Source organism: Dermacentor variabilis, chromosome 8 (genome assembly GCF_050947875.1).
Source record: "Dermacentor variabilis isolate Ectoservices chromosome 8, ASM5094787v1, whole genome shotgun sequence".
Classification (NCBI taxonomy): Eukaryota; Metazoa; Arthropoda; class Arachnida; order Ixodida; family Ixodidae; genus Dermacentor; species Dermacentor variabilis.
In genome coordinates, this window is record NC_134575.1 from 137,883,483 (window position 1) to 137,905,709 (window position 22,227).

The window sequence follows — 22,227 nt, forward strand, 5'->3', positions numbered from 1 at the left end:
ACACTACGGTGCCGAAACACATCTATTGGCCGACACATGTGCCCATTGCAACAAGAAGGAAAACAGAGCGATAGACTGCCCAAATCCAGACGCATGCACAGAAGGGGATGATGTCAGGCAAATAGCTCACCATAAAGCATCAACAGTGTCGCCATCCCAGACACAGGTGAACGCAGAATCATACTACTACGAGCCGATGTAGATGGCATCGTGTCGCATGCATTCTGAGATACAGGTTCTGCAGTGAAGTTAATTGACCGACAGTTTGCACAGAGCCACAACTTTGAGGTTGCTACGGGCGTGGACTGTGTACTGGGCAGTCCATTTGGCAACTCGGGCAAGCCTACTGGTGTGACTCAAGCAAAGATTGCTATCGACGGTGTATGCGCAACAGTGGAAGCAAAAGTAATCAAGAACATTCCCTATGAAGTCATGGTAGGCCTCAACTGGCAACAAGCCATTCCATTTGACTACATTGAATGCTTTGACAATGGCATCCACACTATCAAAAATATTCCTAAACGGAAAGGATGCATACAAACTGGCAAAGAATGCCCTGGAACCACAGCCCTCGATGTCAAACTTTGTAACAGAACTTCAAAACCCAGACAACCTCGCAAACCATAAAGCATTGAGATCTCAAAACAAATTTGCAGTCGAGCAGAATTTCCCTCGACAGACCCCATTAAAGTGCGTTGAAATATTGATGCAAAGACAGCATTCACATGGGAAGCACCCACACTAACTTTAGCAGAAGAAATTGCCCAATTGATTCAACGTAAACCTGTTCCTGCTGACTTCATGGGGTGTCAAACAGAAATGTTGAAGGCTTCTCTGCTGAACAACATTGATGTCTTCACCCACCCTAACAGCGACATAGGTCTCTGCACACAGGTTGAACACACAATTGAGCTCACCAATCGGAAACCAGTTAGAATGCAGCCCTACACCACAAGTTACCCCAGCCTGAGGTTCATCCAGCAAGAGACACAAAAATGAATTAGAAAAAGTTATAATTCATTCATCAAAGTCTGCCTATGCCTCCCCAGTAATTGTTGTTGACCAACTGCACCATGAAACATCAAAACGATTGTGTGTAGACTGCCGATTTGTAAATGCAAAACCAGTCAAGCAAGCCTACCCCATGCCAAAAGTCAACACACACATTAAAAAAGTTGCAGGATCACGGTATCTGTCAAAGCTTGATGTTAAGAAAGATTTCTTGAACATACCACTGCGTGAAGGAGACATTTCTAAAGCTGCTTTCGTAACAGAAGATGGATGCTTCGAACCATTACGAATGCTTTTTGGCCTATGCACTGCTCCCTTAACAATGCAGAGTGTCATGAATGAAGGTCTTCGAGAGCTCGTTGACAGTGGCCATGTGATTTTCTATGCATATTCACAGAGACCGTTGAGGAACACATCAAAGTGCTTGACAAAGTACTGAAGGCTCTTCATGACCTAGGACTGTGTGTTGTATATAGCAAGTGTATGTTTGCCAAAAATGGACACCATTCCTTGGATTCTTGATATCACAAGGAGTGACGATTGATCCACAGTGCATCGCAGCAATAACAAGCTACACTGTGCCGCAAACAGCAAGTGAGGTGAGGTCAAAGTACTTGTGTCACATTAACGCAAGTACATGAAAGACTTTGCAAAAATTTCTCAACCATTGACACTTCTCATGAAGAAAGACACCATTGTTCAGTGGACACCCGAATGCCAAGATGCCATTGACACACTAAAGGAACAACTAACCAAGACACCTGTCCTGGTGACATTCAAGTCTACCGACACAAGTACACGTTGATGGTCCCACAGAACGCTTGGAGCTGTCCTTACCCTAAGACACGGTGACACCACATGAGTAGCCGAATATGCAAGCAAGAAGGTCACCGAGGGTGACAGCCACAAGCACTCTACAGTACTTGAGGCAATCGCAGCTCACTGGGCCATAACAGAACGTTTCCATCCTTACCTCCAAGAACTAGAACACTTCGTACTCAATTCGGACAACTGGGCTGTAGCACACATTATGCCGAAAAAGAACCCCAACTGGCACTTTGCACGCATGATTTCAGACCTATCCCCATACCATTTCACTTACTGTCACATGTCTGGCAAGACAAATACGGTGGCAGAGGCACTGTCAGTAATGGTCAGTGCAGTGTACGTGGTGAAGGCAAACGAGTTCACACCTTCTCGAAGCACAGCACAAAGGTGCAGAAGTGGTCGGCATTATCGCAGGCATTGAGACTGCTAGTGAAACTGGAGGCCAAAGTAAAGCTGGGAAAAACTACCAGATAATCAACGGCAGGCTAATGCACAGTATAACCCAACATGACAAGACGCTACCTGTCGAGCCCAAATCACTTCAGTCAACTGTAATAGAAAGTCGCCACGATCGTGCAGGTCATGGAGATGCCCTGCAAACAAAGTCCAAGCTGTTCAAACACTATTACAGGCAGAATATGGACAAAGGCATTGCAGTATGTGAGAGAATGCCGCAGGTGTCAACAGCACAACCATGCTACAGGAGTACAACCAGGAACACTCAATCCGATGGAAGTGCCTCGAACACCCCTCCATACAGTGACCATCGACCATGTAGGGCTGATCAACACCGCTGATGAGAACAAGTACTTCATCGTACAAACACCGCATCAAGATTCATTGTGACACGGGTAGTGCCAAGCAAATGTGCGTCACACATGAGCCAATTCATTGAGGAAGAAATGGTCACGAAATTCAGCATTTCTAGAGCCATAATCACTGACAATGACAGAGCGTTCACGTCAAAAACAACTAATGACTACCTCCAGCATTATCACATTGAACATGTCTTCACCGTGCCATATGCACCATGAACCAACAGACTTGTTGAGAGAGGAAATGGCTGAATTCTACAGCCTTTGCGCAAAAATGTTAATGGAGGCGGCGACCACTAGAGTGAATACCTTGCCAAAACAACAGTCTAAGTGAACACACAGTTCCACGCTGGACTCCAGACTTAACCTTTTGAACTGTTGTTTAATTATACACCTCTAATCTTAATTAACAACCAACTGGAAGTAGACATCGAAGAGCCCCAAGAAGACATTGAAATGGCCAGGGAAGAAACATTTGACAATATAAGAGTATACCCAAATGGCATAAAAGAGAAGAAAGGGGTTAACCACCCGCCGTGGTTGCTCAGTGGCTATGGTGTTAGGCTGCTGAGCACGAGGTCGCGGGATCGAATCCCGGCCACGGCGGCCGCATTTCGATGGGGGCGAAATGCAAAAACACCCGTGTGCTTAGATTTAGGTGCACGTTAAAGAACCCCAGGTGGTCAAAATTTCCGGAGTCCTCCACTACGGCGTGCCTCATAATCAGAAAGTGGTTTTGGCACGTAAAAGCCCAAATATTATTATTATTAAGAAAGGGGTTAACCGAGGTACCTGGCTTCTTACCTAAATGGCATGAAGGCCAAGCATGACAAAAAGCACCTGCCAGCACCATACGAAGCGGACGATCAAGTATGGCACAAGACTTCCACAAAAGCTGGGAAGTTTGATTCTCGGTATGATGGACCATATGCAATAACTCATCATAATAAGGAAACATTAAATCAAATAAGGAACAAAGAATGATCGCACAGAAACAAGGTTGGCTCCTGCAACGCAGTTAAAGTGTTTCTATGAGAAAACACAGGACACAACTGCAAGGTGACACTACCCAAGCTACTCAAGCCCCAGTGGTTGCCTATGACCGGCCCAGACAAAGAAAGCCACCGTATTGGCTGGAAGATTTCGTGACTGATTGCGTAATGTGAGGACACATTGTTTGGGAGCCCGGGTGTGTCGGGGGTTGTGTCTGCTATTGACAACTAGCACCACCTGGCATCGAGGAAATAATTCAATACTGGTTTGTGCGAGCGACCAGGAGGGGGTGAGGGGGAATCAGGAAGGATCTGCTGAGCCAAAGCTCATGGCACCGCAAAAGTTCGTTTTCTATAGTAAATACCCCCCTGTTTTTTCCAACTAAAAGCTAGTTATCGTCATGTGTCATGGCTGACACGGGGCACTAGAAGTTCAGAAATTGTCCAGCTCGACTTCGGTGGTGCAGGCACAATGGGACACTTGAAACGAAAGCTGAAGTGCAGACGTGGTGCAGGCCTAATGTTTTGTCTGCATAATATGCACTGTCCGTGCAAGTTTGAGATGTCCCGAACCGCAGATACGGTCAGTTTCTGAGTTGTAAACAATGTGCCCCACAATGCGTAAAGCTTGTAAGCAGGAATTCAGTGGCGCTTAGGCATGTACTGCATCATCTGCTGCAATGCCAATTCGTGCCTTAATGTATGCACCAAGTCGGCAACATCAGTAAGGTGCATAGAAATCGTGAACCAGCCCAACACCTTTGCTGCACCCTTTAAAACTAACATGTGATTCTGGGGGTGCCATTGCTGATACGAAAGGGTGCAGCACCTTGTAAATTGGTTAATGTGGTGCAGACAAATTGAACCGGCCTATAATCGGATTGTACAAAGGACTGCACAAAGAGCGATAGAACAAAAAATGATAGGCGTAACGCCAAGAGACAGCAAGAGAGTGGTGTGGATCAGAGAGCAAACAGGCATAGCTGATATTCTAATCGACATTAAGAGAAGGAAATGGAGCTGGGCAGGTCATGTAATGCGTAGATCAGATAACTGGTAGACCGTTAGGATTACAGAATGGGTGCCAAGAGAAGGGAAATGCAGTCGAGGATGCCAGAAGACTAGGTGGGATGATGAAATTAAGAAGTTGGAATCGGTTGACGCAGCACAGAGGTAATTGGAGATCGGAGGGAGAGACCTTCGTCCTGCAGTGGGCTTAAAATAGGTTGATGATGATAATCAGATCGTGGTTTTAGCACATAAAACCCCAGGATTTTTTTAAGGACATGTACTTGGGGGTTAACTGTGACCCACCGATAACCCTAGCTGAAGTGAACATGTTGATTGGAATCTATGGAGCACAGCACCAGCAGACATTGGCAGAAAAGAAAGATGCACCTGTGTGTCTGTCCTAATTCGCTGGTTCTGTGCTCTGAGAATGAATGCATATACTGTCACAATGAAGTGATGGTTAGAAGCAATGACACTGCAAGAAAGAATTTATAACAAAATCTCAAGCACTCTAATGAGTGAACTTTTGCTCTAGTAGAAAATCAACACTAAAGTTGCGATAAGAGGTGAGCATAATCAAAAGCTTTCAAACCTGATCGTACATGTCAAGTCTGTCTACTATTTCTACTTGGTGTAGCCATGCGTTCTATTGAGATTGTACAACCAGTATTCACATCTTACATGCAGGCTGATTGGACATGCCTCTCTTGCTGTAGAATTACCATAAGGTTAAAATTTCAGATGCAGCAAAGCACATCTTGTGCAGAGTGACAACACCGATAATTCAGTGAAAGCGGTCACCCACAGAAAGTAAATCCGCACATGCATGGCAATATCAACACGCCCAGATTTTAGTTATCTTACTGTTGAACAGAAAATGCCTAACCCTGACAAGGGTATGTAATGTGAATACTAAACTCTGGGGTGGAAGCACTCTACTCTTAGAAAAATTTGACCCCTTTCGGGCGGGCTTATTATGTCCTCCAACGATAATCATTGCCTGTCTCGTGTGAATTTCCTTTTCTAAAGAGACCTTAAGGAGAAAAATTATTTGAGCTGTATTAGTAAATTGCCCAACTAGAATACCAAAAAAGGCCAATCTTTTCATGAGAAAAGACTTTGAAAGCCCGAAAAGATTCAAAAATGAAAGACTGGTAGGGATGCTGCCTTGTAGTTCCCGCACCAGCGTTACACGGCATCATAGGATGTGATAGTGTCTGCTCGGGATTAGGTTAGGTAAATTTTTATCAGTGAAGACAGACTACATTATAGACTAAAACTCTCAAAGACTGAACTTGGAGATTCTCAAGAGCCTCTACTGAACCATGATGGTCAAAATATGAGAAAATATACTTTGAAATTCGTTACATCACACTGATGCACTGGCATGGCGTTTTGGCGCAACATTTCAAAAATAAAAACTTGTCTTCATTCTTCCTTCTAATAGTCAACCTATTACCACAAAATAATGAAGGTGGGCTGCAGAAATGCAGAGAATGAAAAGTCACTGCAAATAGTTACCATCATCTCAAAACATTGTGTTGCTAGCAGGTCAGTCTCTGTTCTTGCAAATTCATTGCTGCTGATGTGTCGCATCTACAGGTAAATAATGGTTTTAAAAAATTTGTAATAAGCTCCCACTTTAATAAAATTTAATATAATTGATAATAATAATAAAATTAATAATTTAATAATTAAATAAAGTTCAGAAGTTGAGAGGTAGGAATGATGAACAAGATAACATAAGATCTCATATTTTAACTTTACAGAAAAAAATAGCTGAAATTCCACCTGATTGCGTGTGTGTTTGCAATATTTTTTTTTCCCTCTCTACTCGCCCAGCCGCCTGGGCATCAGGGTTGGAAATTGCACCGTTGTTCACTCAGCCAACAGAGGTAAGTAAGCCTGCCCTCCAGTTTTGAATAGGATAGCACTGGCATGCACCAGCACCACATGTAGTTGTTGCCTTGTGGAGGCATGTGTCACAAGCATGCACTATTAGTGTCATGGCACCCCATAACAGCTTGCTCTTCTGCGACAGCTCTTCGGCTGCACTGGTGTGCACAGCTTGGAGCTCCCGAAACGTGGTCCGTTCCATTTAAGCTTGTCTGTACTTTGTAGTGTCAAAGCAACACCATCGTTTGTGTCATTCCAATGACACTGAAGAGTGCAGCCGAGTGACACTTGTTTTACACCTTTGTGAAACCTCCTAAATGGTTTCAGATAGTTCCTGGTTTGTGCATTGCAAGGTTTTTACACCCTTTAAGGTTTACCTTGTCCCGCAGCATTTGTCTTCCATCTTGTATGCATTTCTTTTTAACACTGCATGCTTGATACATTCCTGCCAGGAATGCCACACTCGTGTCGACTTGTATTTGACACTGAAGTGGCAGGCACAGGGAATTGGAAAAAAATATATATGCATATAAGATTGATATGAATTATTGTTGGTAGTAATGATGATAGTATGAAACTTTTCACATGCAAATTTTCAGACATGAGATGCTATTTAATAGGTGGAGAGTGCAGGACAGCTGGGGCGTTTATCACCAGCATGTTGAAGGCTAGAAGACAAGAATGTCAATCTAGTATTGGGTGCTGTACTGGGTGTATTAAAATTATTCTGCATGGGTAGTGCCAGTACCTTCTGTACCATGTAGACTGATGGTGTTCTAAGCTTCATGTACGTTGAGACAGGAGAAAATGTATTGATAAGTATGAGAGTAGAAAGTAGTATTGTATGCATAGGCATGTGGCTTGTGGCTCTTTCCAAAGCGGCACGAAGTCTTGTATCTCACAAGAAACCTTTCCAGCAATCTTTTTCTGGTTACCTCCTCAGACAGCAAAGGCTGGTTGTCAGCTGGTTATTTGCACAAGTTTTGATAGTCGCATTATAAGTAAGCAGCACCTGGTGTGCCTAATGATGTCTGTGGCATTTCATACATAGGTTGACATCTACCACAGTTGTAGTGAGGTCTCAGCATATGCTTACTTGCGATCTCTCTGGAATTCTTCATACAGTTTGTGAATTTAATCTCATAATAGGATTTTACAAATGTTACTTCATATTTTTCTAAAAATAAATTCTGTTCTGAAAAATGTTAAAAGGGTCCTGAAATGGCTCAGACAAACTCTGTAGTCATGTAGAGTACAGCTGCTGTAAAACATCAGTGCCACATTGTAAGTGAAGCATCTCATAATAAGAGAGATACAGAAAATTGCAAGTTACCCTCCTCCCTAGCCATGCTTTTTCTCCTCAGCTCATTCACCGAGTGATGGGGGCTAAGCTCTGCCTTCACTGGCTCTGCATCATGATGTGACATCGTGTCATCCACTTCCGGTTGTTTTGGGGTCAGCGCGCGAGGCCTCTCCGACCTCTCCACTAGCCGCCTGGCTGTCAATCCCCCCGTGAGAGCTATTCAAGCAGCGGGTGCTGCGAGCATTTTGTTGCAGCGCCGAGCGTATCCGGTATTCCAGTAACCACAGGTGAGCTGGGCATTTTGACGGATGGGCGGAGGTGTAAACTAAAGCCCCTCCATACTGCTGCCACTGTGATGAAGGAGCTTAGCGTAAATGTGTGTGTGGCCTGAGCGGTGCAGACACCTGGTGGCAAAGAGCTTAACCAGTCATACTCAGCTACTATTGCTGTTAACCAAGTTTAAAGCCTTTTAAACATTTTAAAAGACGGTGTGTTCACGATTGCACTCCTGCCAAAAATTTACAGTAGCAGCAAAGTGGAATACGCTTGGTTACTGCTATATTAGCTCTGTGTTTTTCTGGTTCAGCTCTGTGCTACCAGGTGGCTGCACCATTCAGGCCATTCACGTTTGCGCCTCCGGTCATCCGGTAAAACGTCCAGTCCGCTTGCGCTTGTGTTTACCCAAATACTGGGCACGCTAAAACTCTCTGTTGTGGTGGTAATCTCACGGCGTATAGTGACAGCCGCAAAAATGTAGATCCTGGTGCCGATCGGATACAAACAGCCCAACGCTCTGCAGCCACAATGTAACAAGGGCGATCCATGGTGCTTGCGAAAAGGAAGCTCGAGACTAGCACTGACCACACAGCTGATGTTAACACTGAGATTGTTGTAATACAAGCAGACAACACTTGCTGTGTGCTGGAAGTGCTTGAGTGTAGTGATTAATTGGTGTGGTGTATTTTCTTTATTACTTTTTTATAGTTTTATAGAAACAAATTAACGAACATTCCAACCATTATGAACAATATTTGTTCACCATAACGTTTGCAGAATTATCGATCACGTGACCACGGTAGCCAATCAGATAGCTCATCCAACTTGATGTCAATGGGAATAACTAGGTCAATTGGGAGGCGGCGGCTGAAAACGCAGGAGAGTGGCACTACTGCAATTGGTAATGATGCACATCTTTAAACCCTTATAACAAATTGCATGTTCTACGCAGAGCACTTAAATGCAGCACTACCCTAACAACTCAGTATGTTTGTACAAAATCACCAAAATCGTTTCTAGGTCCCCTTATAGGTGTTCAGGGAAGGGAGGGGGGGGGGGGGCAATAGTGCAAAATATACAAAGGATACTTTCTGGTAGCACCTGCACTGTCTTCTTGTAGCAGCTCACGACACCATATGCCAGAGTACTTGCTTTGACTAAGTTTATTCAGACACATTTCTGAAGCAGGCCAACTCGGTAACAGTAAAGTTGCTGAAAAAGTCACTTTGGTATAAAAACTGTCGCTTGTCAATGTCCATTCTTTCAAACTTGCTGCTGCTTGCATGCTGAACCAAACTTAACATCGTCATTGAACCTTTCTCTACTGATCACAAGTATAGCCGTGACTGGAGTTCATACCAGTGTAGCCTATGACAACTACAGTAGTCATTAAGCCGCATTTCTGGGGAATCTCTGCGAAATTTAGTCCAAATTTCTTCATTTTATGCAATGTGGAGATGGTTAATGAACTGCATATGCATTCCACAGAAGGTTCTTGCTCGAGCAAAAAAAAAAAAAACTAATGCTTGCTATTCCCCCTCTCCCCTTGTCATGTCTGCGGAATTTTTGCAGAGTTCACAGACTGGCAGATATGCATATGTACTTAGGGAGTGGTGCAAACCAATGGTTGTTTGAACACTGCCTCTTTTGACTGAGGAGCATATATGGACCTTCCTTCGCACTCAGCTAGTGTTGAGTATGAGCCCTATCACTGCTGCCACGGTTTCAGCATGAAAGTTGGACCACATGACAGCTTGCAGTGGGCCATGGTAATTTGCATTTTTAAGAGGCTTGTTTTTATTTGCTCGTTTGTAGATTATTTCCCCTGTCCATAACTAGTCCTTGCTGTTGTATTTGCAGTGACAAACGTTTCGGAACATTCAAGGAGCTCATTTTTAGTATGCAGCTTCTAAACACCAAGTAGGCAGCCTTGGTCTGTCGACATTAGGTTTTTTTTTTTTCCCTGAGAGTAAATTCTCCCAAGCTTTTTTCCTAATCTTGAAAACAATATGTTGGAGATTCATGCTCCTGGCATTTTAGTGAGGCGTGTTTCACAACATTTTTTAACAGGTTATCGACATTGAAGGTGTGGACTGTATATTCACGATTGCGTTTGCCATTGCCAAAAAAGTTATCTTTGCATGCTTAGCTTGCCAGCACATAGCATAGTATATAGGACGCTTTTGCTATGACATGGTAACAACAGTACCTATATATTAAAAAAAAATGCCCCTCTCCCCCCCCCCCCCCCCAGCTTTGGAGTTTTTCTTTAAAACTGCACTGATTCATGTGTGCCACAGAGTTTAAACACATGTTAGGTCAACTGCTTATCTACAAAGAGAGGTTAAGAGAAACTTGCATGCAGGGCCAATAAAAATGCACAGAGCTTTGCAAATATCTGATGGCAAGTTTTGCTGACTATATAAGAATATAGAGATTTGCAACACAAAGTTAAGCAGACATGAAATTGCATGTTACCCTTAACAGCCAGACAGGTATCTGACTGAACTGAGCAGGGTAACATTTATGTGCTCATGTTGTCTGAAAAATCTTGCTAGCAGATTTTGTCAAGGCTTTCTTTTGTTTTTAATCTAACACAAGACCATGTTCCCGTGTACTTAGATTTAGGTACATGTCAAGGAACTTCAGGTGGTACGAATTTCTGGAGTCCTCCACTACGGCATGCCTCATAATCAGATCATGGTTTTGGCACGTGAAACCTCATAATTTAAGGCCATATCCAGCATGATGCTGTGCTGTATGCATGACTAGCTGGGTATGTTGCCCAACTCATTTCTAACATCGGACTGCTTCACTGTTGAGGGTTAGTTCGCATAATTTTATGCATGCTTTAACCCTTTGAGGGTCGATTTTTTTTCGCCATATGCCTTTTTATTGCAGATTCCAATTCTTCTTAGGGACTTATTTCGAAAACAAATTACCGTAATTTTTCTAGGGTGACTGTAAAGTGAGAAAAAAATATTTTGCATTGGTATATTTGTACGCTTCATTCATGAATAACAACAATAAAAAGGAAATAAACTTATCAGAATTAACAATTTGATGCATTTTTATGCACATAGTTCAAGGCTTTAAAAATCCGCACACGAGAATATTTAGCAACTCTCAAATATTCCTGCTTTTACAGTAGTACATACGTCCATAGCGTAATCGAACTGCATAGGTGCGCGCACTCATGAAAACTGTTTGGTTGTGTGCCCATCAAAAAAAAAATAGACACAACAACACGTATGACAAGCTTCCACTAATCTTCATCTTATCGCCAATCAGCTAGGGCAATTAGTTTTTGCGAGTCTTAAAAGAAAAGAAACGGAAACGCATGCACGGCGGCATCCTTCCTATGTGCACCCCTGTGAGCACTAAACGAGCGAGAAACAAGCGGTCGCTCTTTGAGCGATTATTAACGAGATAGCCATCACTTTTGCAAGTGCAAAAAGCCAAAACCGTCTGCGAAACAAAATCCAAATGGTCACCAATGCGCAAGCTGTAGTATATAGACGCGCGGGAGCAAATTAGTGCTAAAACAAACCATGCAACAAAAACCGAGAGAGGGAGGCCCGTGAAAAAGATTCCCTGTATCCCCACATAGTGGCAGCACATGACAGAAAAGAAAAAGTTAGGAAATTGGCGCGCTTTTTGAACGTACAGACGGCGCCATAAATATACGGCATAGACCATTTTTGGACTTGTTCGCGGCGCCGTGTATTTACGTCATTGACCGTCAAAGGGTTAAAGCGGGCCTCCATGATTCAAGAATTCGTCTGCCGAACGTAGGTTGCTCACTATTTCCATTGAATAGTTGCCATGTAAGAAACGCAGAGTAGAATCTGACAAATTGGCACAGAAAAACACGGGGTTTTCATGTGCTTTGTAGAAAACATTCGAATCAAAATGAAAAGCCACCTTTGCATAAAGGTGACCTTTCTGTTACTTTGGTCCAACTTGTGTCTGTTTGGTAGAAGAGCAATCATCTGGCAGCGCTGAAATGGATGCTGCAGTGTGTGATCCAACTTTCTTGTTGCTCCATTGCTGTGAATAGATAAATTCTCTTAATATTTTGGCACCCAATAAATTTTGAAGCTCTGCTTATAATTGTAGTTGAAGCATGGGTAATGTTATATGATTTAAGTGCAGCCTCTCAAAGCAAAGTTTGGTGAACCTGTTAAAAACTAGTAAGCTAACGCATATTTCATGATATACACTTTGCTGTACTTCAGCGTAATCCTCATTCTGAGCACTGTGCTTGTGAGAACACAATTGCAGTGAGTGTCTAAATTTGAGTGTTGTGGGTACTGCGAGAAAGTCAAATTTTGGAAACTTTAGCTTGAAGCCAGTGTAACAGCACAGTGCTATGTTCGTTGCGTGCACTGGTACAACTTGCAAATCTGTAGTGCAGGTTTTGTGCCCATACTCAAGAAATGTTCCACTTTTTGTTGAATACCGTGCCTGTGCCTCATGAGATTTTGATGTCGACTGTACAAGTCTTGAGAACTGTAGGCAAAGTCCTTTTCCAGGACAGCGTTCAGGTTCTTCGTCACCTTGTGTTCAGTGTCGGAAAGCGTCTTTCCTTTGAGAGCAAGTTTCAGTTGTGGAAACTAAAAATAATTCAGGGCAGTGAGAGCAGGAGAGTCAAGTGAGTGTTGCAGAACTCACTTCTTGGCCAGCATTTGCAACACTACAATGGTGGTTTTAGGTCAGGCATGGTGACAGAGAAGGTACAATAGAATTCCTAGTCGGAGTATCCTCCGAACGCAGTTTGCCACTGTTTTTGGTTTAGCTCACTGTCGGCTGAGCATATTTGCTTCATGTTGGCACCCATTTCATTCTTGATAGCTCTGTCGTGGTTTGTCTCAATGTGCAGTGCGTGAATCGCTATTGTGATATTGTAAGAGCAGGCGCGGTCACATGATTCGCTGGAGTTTATTTGTCAGGTTGTACATTACATTCCCTTTAATGGGACAATAAAAGAAAGCGTTGCATGAGTTTACACTGATAAAGTGTTATTTGAAAACTGAATTTTCAGGGTGGTGGATTGGTTATTAGAAAAGAAAATGAAGGTCAGATCTTAAAGATTTCACACTGAAGCTCATGTAGAGAGAGAAATTTATTTACAGAAAGGCAGAGAGGTCGGCCTGAGCTATAACTTGCTCTGGCCTGCTAGCAGCACGAAAAAAATATAAGGAAGGGACACTGATAGAGACCGAGTAAAAAGAGCGCAAACTTCGAGCTCTGTATTCTACTGACGATGTTAGGCATATGTACACATACGTAATAGGAGTAGTACACATACGAATAGGAAAGGGAGAAAGGAAAAGAACAACCATCAGCATGAGTGGCACAAGGTGATATCACCAAGCTCCTACTTGCCAACCATCTAAGAACTTAGGTCTTCTTTGGTCAACGTAAGTGATGGCATGCTTACAAACCCCTCTCCTGCACGAGCACTCTTGACTGCCTCGATAATCTCTCTGACGTACTAAGCCTTGTGTCGAGAAACAATCCCACTTTTTCTAAACTTAGGCATTCATGACTTGGTACGATGACGCATAGACTTATCATCACATTTGCGGCAGTGTTAGCTAAGCTGGCCCTGGTTATTGTCACTTATATTCTTGTTGTGTTATTGCATCTGCCAGTCTGTCCACTGCATTCACGTCCACAAGACAACGGCATGCGATAAACGACACCCTCGTCAGTCTCTATTGTCGTCCCATCCTTACTTTTTTCGTGCTGTTACATAAGTTGCAGTGAACCAACTAACCCAGCAAGCAACCACTCACGCTGAAGCTCCAGGTGCCAGTATGTCAGTGTGACGTCGGGGATTTCAAATAACTTTTTTTTATTGGGCCATTGTGGCTCAGTAAAAGTCCTTGAAACTTTTTAAGTTCAGCCTCTGGCTATATTGGAATGCCAATAAAGATTATCTAGGCCCAAGCAGTTGTCGTCAAAATTCGTGACGACATGGTGAGCTGTTGTGGAAACCTCACATCAGTGTTGCCACTGGTCTTTTGTTTTTGCATCTTTTCTGTCTTACCAAGCCTCCTTTTGTGGCGAGAGTGGCTTTCTCGGTGTTTCAGTGGGGTAATTTACTAATATAACTCGACCTACATTTTGTTTAGTTTCCCTTTAAGAATAAAATATTCCGCTAGTAGAGGTGCTCAAATATTGCCAGCAATATTTTAATAGGAAAATTACTTTGATTTGTGCTAAAGCATTTGTTCAGTTGTATGCTCATTTACGTGGCAATCACTTGTGTGCATAGTGATCTACGAGCCAAATGATAGGTTTTATGGGCAGAGTGTTGTTCCCTTCCGGTCTTTTTGCGTGGTCTTTACACTGTGGCACTGAATACGACAGTTTTGTTTGAATATTAAGAGTACAGGTCTCATTACGCTCATAAGTGCTCTCTTCAACGAAGGTGAAGAAATTGTGGTGGCTTTGTTTGAGCAGTCCACAGGATATCATCTTGCATTACATGATGCTAAGGACAGTAATGTTAGCTTTTAAAATTAGCTTGTGCATACCTGCCAACTCTCCTGAATTTCTTGTGAAGTTTATGAAGTTGGACTCCTTTTACAATTTTATGGATGTTGTGTCAAATTTTACAAAAAGTAAATTCTTTTTTTGAGAAAGTTTCTCATCAATCTCCAAATGCTCTGATGACAAAAGTATGCCAAGGGATACTTTCTTCGAGCAAGTTTATACAGACAAGTTCCTGAAGCAGGCAAAATTGGCAATAGAAAATTCACTGAAAGAGTCACCGTGATCTAAAAACAATGTGTTGCTTGTCATTCCTTGCTGCTCCAAGTTTGCTGCTGTTTGTGTGCTTTGTCTAAAGGTAAACAATATTTCAGAAAGTTCATGTGTATCCCTCAAAACGCGCATTAAAGTCCAAAGGGCAGAAATCATTTTAGTGCACCTGCTTACGTAATTGTGCACCAGAATGTGCATTAACCTTATGCTACTTCATACTGGTGTTGCCGTGTCATCGCATGGTGTCCTGTTTTGTTTCTCATTTGTAGTTCAGGACGGTTACAGTAAGGTGAAAGAAATGCTTACCTCGTTCTCTACAGTGCTTATGTTACATACATCAAAGCGTAGCAGCAGGCTACTGTTTTATGGATGCGATGTTTAATCAGCACACAAGCCTTAGTCACTGATATTATTGAATGTTTCCCATTCATGGGATTAGAGCCTTTCATACTTAAAGGTTGCCTAGTGTGATTGTAAGTGTAGCTTGGCATAGTGTCTTTGCACGAGTTGCTATAATTTTTATTCTCCACAATCTTTTAGCCATTTTTGTCCAAATCGACGAGGTGCTTGACCTTTTCTTGGCACGGAGTGACGTCCATGGTGGCGTGCTTCAAGCTAGCTTGTCAAGTTTTATTGTGAATGAAATAAGGAAACTGTGTTTGTTTGTTTTATTTCTGATACTAGAGGCAAAGCCAGCATATCTTTCTTTTTTGTTTGCTCTTGTTTTTCTTTTTTCTTCTTCCCCCTTCTCTTCGCAGTTGGCGACCACACAAACTGCGTGGGTAAGGCTGAGTCTGCGAGTAAAATTGTCTCTGCTTTTGCATAGCCGTCTCACTGTCTGTCTCTCTCCAGAGTCATTTGTCTCACTCACTTTGTCTGGCACTCTTTTGCCTTCCTTTTCATAGTTGCTTCTGCCAGCAGCTTTACTTGTCATTGTCGTGTTCCTTGTATCTCTTTGTTTAGACACCTCAAGCTTTGAAGAAGGAAGTGATCGCAGCTCCTCTTGGAAATTCAAAAGTGCTCAGAAATTCTTTGAGGAGACCTTGTGTGTGTGCTTGACTTGGCATCAGACTGTGGCGTGGTGCCGTGTCAAATAGCTCTGTGCTGCTGTAGTGGGAGATCGTGGTGTGACTTTGGCAATTTCACAACAGTGGCACACTTTGGCGATCCAGTGCTGCAGCACAGCACTTAGCATAGCTTCTCTAACTTCTTGGCAGCTGTAAATGCAATACCTACAATACCCATGCCTACTCCCCCACTTTAAGTTTGTGAGACAAGGAATGGATGTATGGAATACCCATGACTGTTACTTCTCATTACTTTCTGCAGCCATTTGTGAACTGTCAGAAGTTAACTTATTTAATTGTTTCAAAACATTGACTAGTGCTTTGCAAGGATAAGTTGCTGCCAATAAGATGGTAGCTTCCACATTAAAGCTGTTGCACCAAATGAGTGCCAACTTCAATGCCAAGTTTCACACTTATTAGCAGCAGGCTATTCTCGCATTGTAGTAGCCGGTGTTTCGGAACACTTAAAGTTCATCATTTCTGCCTGTTTGCCGAGGCACTGGAGCTTGGGGCAAACCAGAATTAGATGTGTGCGTGGATTTAGTGCCAGGATGTTTCGCTCCATGACCACTTAACTGTGGTTGCCCGAAATGTTTGTACATGGGAAGAATCGCACAGATAACAGCTTTATCAGCCCATTTGTCTTCACTTGCTTGTTAGAAAGGCTTTTCAAACGATGTTTGGCGAAATTCTTAAATTGAAAAAGAAAACTACGAAATGTGATAAAGCAAATCTTCAACAGAGCTCATATGGAGGAATGGGAAAAAAATTGAATTGCTAATAATCTATTAATATTTAAGGTCAAAGGGATCTACTGACTTGCTCAGTTTCGAACTGAAAGTCTGAAGTTACCACCTTTAGTGTCCCAAGGAAAGACAAGCCTAGGCAACCCAGAAGCAGGCAGTAATGATCCAAGCCCCCGAAAAAAGAAAAAAGAGACCAAGTTGTTTTTCACAACATGATGCTGCCCAAAGCCCGCAATTTCATTTTCTTCAATGCGGAGTGTTCATGTTTCTTTTGATATTTTATACAGCGTTGATTTAATTGTTCTTTTTGTGTATTGTAATGCTACAGTGCTTTCTGACTTGGTGTTGACTGAATGGTAGACTGCATGTCTGATAATGAATGAATGGTTGTGGTGTCTGGCATGCGGTGCTTGGCACGGGTAGCGCTTGCATTAGTGGTGGTGGCTGGGGTAGTTGCCTGTCCTGGCAGCATGCGGTGAAGATGCATCTTGCCCATTTGTGTATGGTAGTAGGTGCTGAGAATGGTGTCGCAGAGCTTTTTTGTGGTTCCTGCTATTGGAGGTATGCCTCTGAATTACTGAGCACATGGTCATGCAAAACTAGGTTACACTTCTCACTGGAGATGGACTAACTTTACACGAAGTGAAGTGGAAAGAAACTTGGAGGAAGATTTGAGAGAAAATAATTCTGTGGCAAGATACGGGCTTTGCTGTCGTGGTTGACATTTGCTGTGTGGTGTTAAAGGGCCCCTCACCAGGCTCTATTAAAAATTTCTTATATGCACTGGAAGTTGCACGGTGCCCTCTAGGAAGAGTTCTGCTGCAAAAAAATGAAAAAAAATGTCAGATTGCTTCATTATTAAAGAGGTAGTAGGAATTGAAATGTCACATTGTCATGTTGCCAGGAGGCAAGTTTCATTGCCAGCATAGACACTCCCCTTGCTTCGACTAGTGTCCACAAACGCCATTTCTTCCATGCTTTCTTCCAGCTGAGAGACTGCGTCACGTTTATGTCGCAAGCCCTGCCTCCTTTATTTTTTTTCTTCTCTTCCTTTTTTGCTGTGTGACGCACTTCCAATGACAGTATTGCACATTCTGCACTTGATGATTTACCAGAGTCACATGCCGCAATTGGTGACTTTGCAGGCAGTGCGTTTTACGTAGAGGCATTTGTTTGTGCAACCTTGACTTTTGCTGGAAGTGGGGCTCCCTCGAAAGGAAGAGTGCGCAAGCCTTTGTTTGAAATTTTTGCTGTTTTCACACTGTGCAGCCATTAAATACCTTGCAGATAGAATTACCACCGCGTAAACTTAGCACCGCATTTGTTTATCCGCAATGCCCAAACCTGCTGAGGGGTCCTTTAATGGTTCAGCTGCTGATTTTCAACCTGTGTGAATGCATCATTGCAGTTTTGATTATGTTTATCAGTGTGTAAGAGAGGCATAAGATAATAAACAGAAAGAAGTTTTTCCTAGCATCATTGACTGTGCTTAGTTTATTGTACATTACCCCCTGTGCGTTATTAGTTTATTGTACATTACCCCCTGTGCGTTATATGGGAGCTTGTTACATATATGTGCATAGTATCATTTTCTTCTTAATTTTATTGCACAGGTCATTGATAACACACACTGTTTTCAGTAGTCCCTTTGAAACTTTTTAGACTGTAGCTGTAGCAGCTGATTGGGGGCCTAGTGAAGCATTTCAGATGCATTTTCCAGCAGTACAGCTGTACTGTGGACATTAATTAGACTGGGATAATTGGAAACATCAGCACACTTAGTTAGATCGAAGTACAGCTAAAATCACTGCACATGTTTTCTGCTAGCCATAGTCTTGTCATGCAGTCTTTTTTTTTTTTTTTTCTTCAAATGCTGTTGACCGTAGCAGAGGTATGGCTTGTTCTTTATGTGCCTGCCTTGTGTCCAAAGCAGCAGAAGAGCATTATTTCTGAAACTGTATATCTGTGGTGTCAGCAACTTGCACAGACTGCTCTTCATACCTGCGTTTCCTGTTTGTGGTGAAAGGCTTGATCATAACTTGCCGTTCATATGCTTTGCAGAAACTCTTGTTGACATTGGAGAGTCTGTACGCTCCAGAGATGTGTACATCATTCAGACCGGATCCAAGTGAGTGTCTTCTTTCTCTTTTCAGCAGACATTTTTGGCTACTCACTTTACTGAAACCAGGGCATATTCCCAATGTTGTTGGCTTGGTGGTCTATATAATATTAGTGTAAGTATACTGTAGACAGTTGTAATGTCCAAGCTGTATGCATTGCATACTGTTATGTCTCAATACGGCGATGAGCATTTCTTGGATTTTTTCCACAAGGCCAACCTGTAATCAGCGTGCACCCAGACGACAACGGTGCCAAACATAGAGTGTGAAATGCAAACAACGGAGCTGACTTCAAGGCGACAATAAACGCCGCCCTCTGTAGAAGCGGTAAAATACCGCAAAGACCACCCTACCTGAATTTGACCTGGACAAACTGAACTAATTGATGAAAGGGGCTACCGTGGGAACAGCGTCGACCTTGAATTCCCAGATTGCTACACACTTGTGCCATAAAAGGGTGCGAAGGTGCAACATAGGAGGCGGATTCCAGTGGAACGGTGCAACAATGTGGGAGGGATATTGTGACAGATTCATTGATTGTGATTGGCCGAGATACAGTCATCAGATTCTCTAGTCTAGTCTCCTAGGGAAAATGACTGTTCTAAAGTGGAGACCTTTGGTGCAGTGAGAGGTGTGCTGCTGTGTCCTGATTAGAATGACTACGTGTTTCAATATGTAAATAATGTAAAATATACCCCTTATCCTTCACTCCTACTGCTGGACCTACTTATCCCTGTGCACGGAATATCCCTGGCCTAAACGCTGCTCTGAGTCCCAACAATACAAGGTTTTCACTTAAATGGAACCACGCAAAAGTAACTGCTACTTTTTGTAGGAATGGGACCAGCAGGATATTGCCTGCAGTTGCTTTGAGCTAAGCATATTTCTTGTAGCAGCCTGTTAGATTAATAGCTGAGAGCAGTTCTGTAGATTAAGACGCAAGTTCTTTTTAAAAATGTTGTAAAGCATATTTAAGAACACCATATTCTTCGTTTCTGGGACGCTATGTGCCTCTGTACGGTACCCTTTTTCTGGTTTCTGAATATTAGAACTTGCCACTTACCATATCGGTTACCATAGAATGTATCACTTACCATTTGTTCTCCAAAATGGCAACACACAGTGTGTGTGTGCCTGCCACAGAACAGGTTGACAAAATAATTTATTTTTACTTTCAGCACGAGCTTGATGACATTCCAGTTTCACAGTGAAGTTGCTGACAGGACTGTCTGGCTCGTGCACCGTGTACGCAGCCAGCATGGTAGTTTCGCCAACTGCGTGCCAGCTGCGATTACACAACTGGGCCCGGCATACGATTACAAGCCAGACAACCCCATCAGCAACTACATTGGTGGCTGGCCCTGCCTTCCAAAGATGCAACTGCATTTCGATGCAGACAAAATGCAAGAACGCCCGTGTGCCATGCATTGGGAGCACATTAAAGAACCCCAGGTGGTCAATACTAAACGCTAGTCCCCTACTACGGCTTGCCGCATTATGATATTGTGGTTTTGGCACGTGAAACCCCAGAGTTTAATTTTTAGACATGCAGACCCACAGTGAAGTCATTCCTTCCCACATTTGGCCAGCTGCATTTCAAGGCTTGGAAAAAAGAAAACACAGCAAAGATTGCTTATCACAGTAAAGAACTGCTGCAGCTACATATGCAACAGGATCACAACGTGATTATAGACAGTCTGTTGTCAATATTCATGTTGTACAGTGTACCATACTTAGCGCTGCCAATGTGTCCTACCGGTGTACAGTAGTGAACAAAAAGGTACGATACTGATGATTTCAGCGAAAATTTTGTTACCCACATTTGTTATCAGTTGCAGTTATTATTTTCAATATTTTCAGAAAAGGGTGTGTGCTGATACCGCCAAGACAACAGAAATGGACAATATTTTATTTATTTGCGGTGCCATCAAGCCCTGACTGTTGCCTAGATTTCCGAGTTCGAGTGCAAGTGGGTGTCTATACATTTTCTTTTTCCTTCTTTGATCGCATATAAGGTATTCAACATGCAGTGGCACTCCAAGGCTTTGCCCGGCTACCCTCTCCAGTTATCATTAAACATCTCACCAGCACGCACACTTTCACATACTAGTTGATGTATGTGGTTTCCTTGTACGGAGTATGTTCTTGAAATATGTGAGTTGGGTGCGCGATGGGTAGTCTAAGCCGTGTGAATAACAAAACATGGCAGTGAGTGTTCTAGGTGCTTTTGCACAAGTCTAGCTGCCATGCATAACTCAGTGTCAACTTTTTCAGCAGTTTAGCTCAGAAGACCGAAAATTCAAAATTTCTTGTTTTTGTTCAACTACTGTATTTGCAAGTTTTATAGGTACTTGCTACATTGCTCTCTTTATGGGAATATCACTTTGGAGATCTCTTCTGTCACCCCAGAGCTGAAAGATGACAGCTCTTTCATAAACAAGGGAAGGCAGAACTTATTGATTTCAACTAGTAGTTTCTGAAGTGTGCGCCATCTTAATTCAAAAACTGTAAAATGTTGTGTTCTTGCTTTCTCTGTGTGGCCCATTAAGAAGAGTGTGGAACGGTAAGCATTGCTCTGGCAGTGGAGGTGGAATGCCTGTCTGCTATATCATTGCCAATTTCAGAGTCATGATCTAAAGTCTGTTTGAAACGATTCGCAATTTTCTCACTTCGGCATGCCACGTTCTGCCAGACGTGAAATCGTTGCGAGTAGAAAGCTACCCTGAATCATTAGCTGCTTTGAGAAACTGAAACATAAAGTGCTGTCAGACTTCACTAGTAATGTGTGCACAGAAGCTTCACCATTGTAGCTTTCTTTTTATTGCCACAGAAATTTCCCCTTGAGTTCGATTGATTATGCCATATGGTTAACTGGCAACTAACTGAACTGTTGTCATGCGATACTGAACAGGGATGCTACAAAACTGGCATGAACGAGACAAGCGAACACTTACAACCATTTCTTACTATCTGATGTTTCATTTTTTAGAGGTTTGTAGCATGGGTAGAATAACAAAGAAACAAAAAGCAAATAAAAACAAATAGGCAACGCAACTCCACTATTACTCGTGCCTGCATAACTTTGCTACGTCATGGTTACAGCCTAGACTACATAAACACGATCTCCTTCACTGAAAAGCTGATAGATGGTGCACTGATGCATTGTTAGGGTCCTTCTGATACCATTTTGTACATTTCAAAGGTTTTGCCGAATACTTATCATTTTGAAGTCCAGGCTGTAACTGGGTTGACATAAGTAATTAATGGGCAGCACGGCATTTTAATTTGTTTTTAAGGCTCGCATTTTTTTTTTTCAAGCTGTAACCCTACAGAAATGCGGTACATGGGAAAATAATGAACAGTTTTAAGTCCTCGTAACATTTGCCTT

The 22,227-nt window shown here is 42.7% G+C and overlaps 1 protein-coding gene across 2 annotated transcripts in view; it reads left to right on the forward strand.

Moving 5' to 3' along the window:
- LOC142590608 (phosphoribosyl pyrophosphate synthase-associated protein 2) overlaps window positions 1-22,227 on the forward strand; it is a 50,687-nt gene that overhangs the window by 2,796 nt on the left and 25,664 nt on the right. Inside the window, exons 2-4 of one of the 2 annotated variants that reach the window (XM_075702923.1) lie at window positions 6,500-6,552; window positions 15,665-15,688; window positions 18,781-18,847. In XM_075702923.1, the coding sequence (XP_075559038.1) occupies window positions 6,500-6,552; window positions 15,665-15,688; window positions 18,781-18,847 (144 nt within the window). The remainder of the gene's footprint in view (window positions 1-6,499; window positions 6,553-15,664; window positions 15,689-18,780; window positions 18,848-22,227) is intronic. The other variant, XM_075702924.1, reaches the window with a different exon arrangement.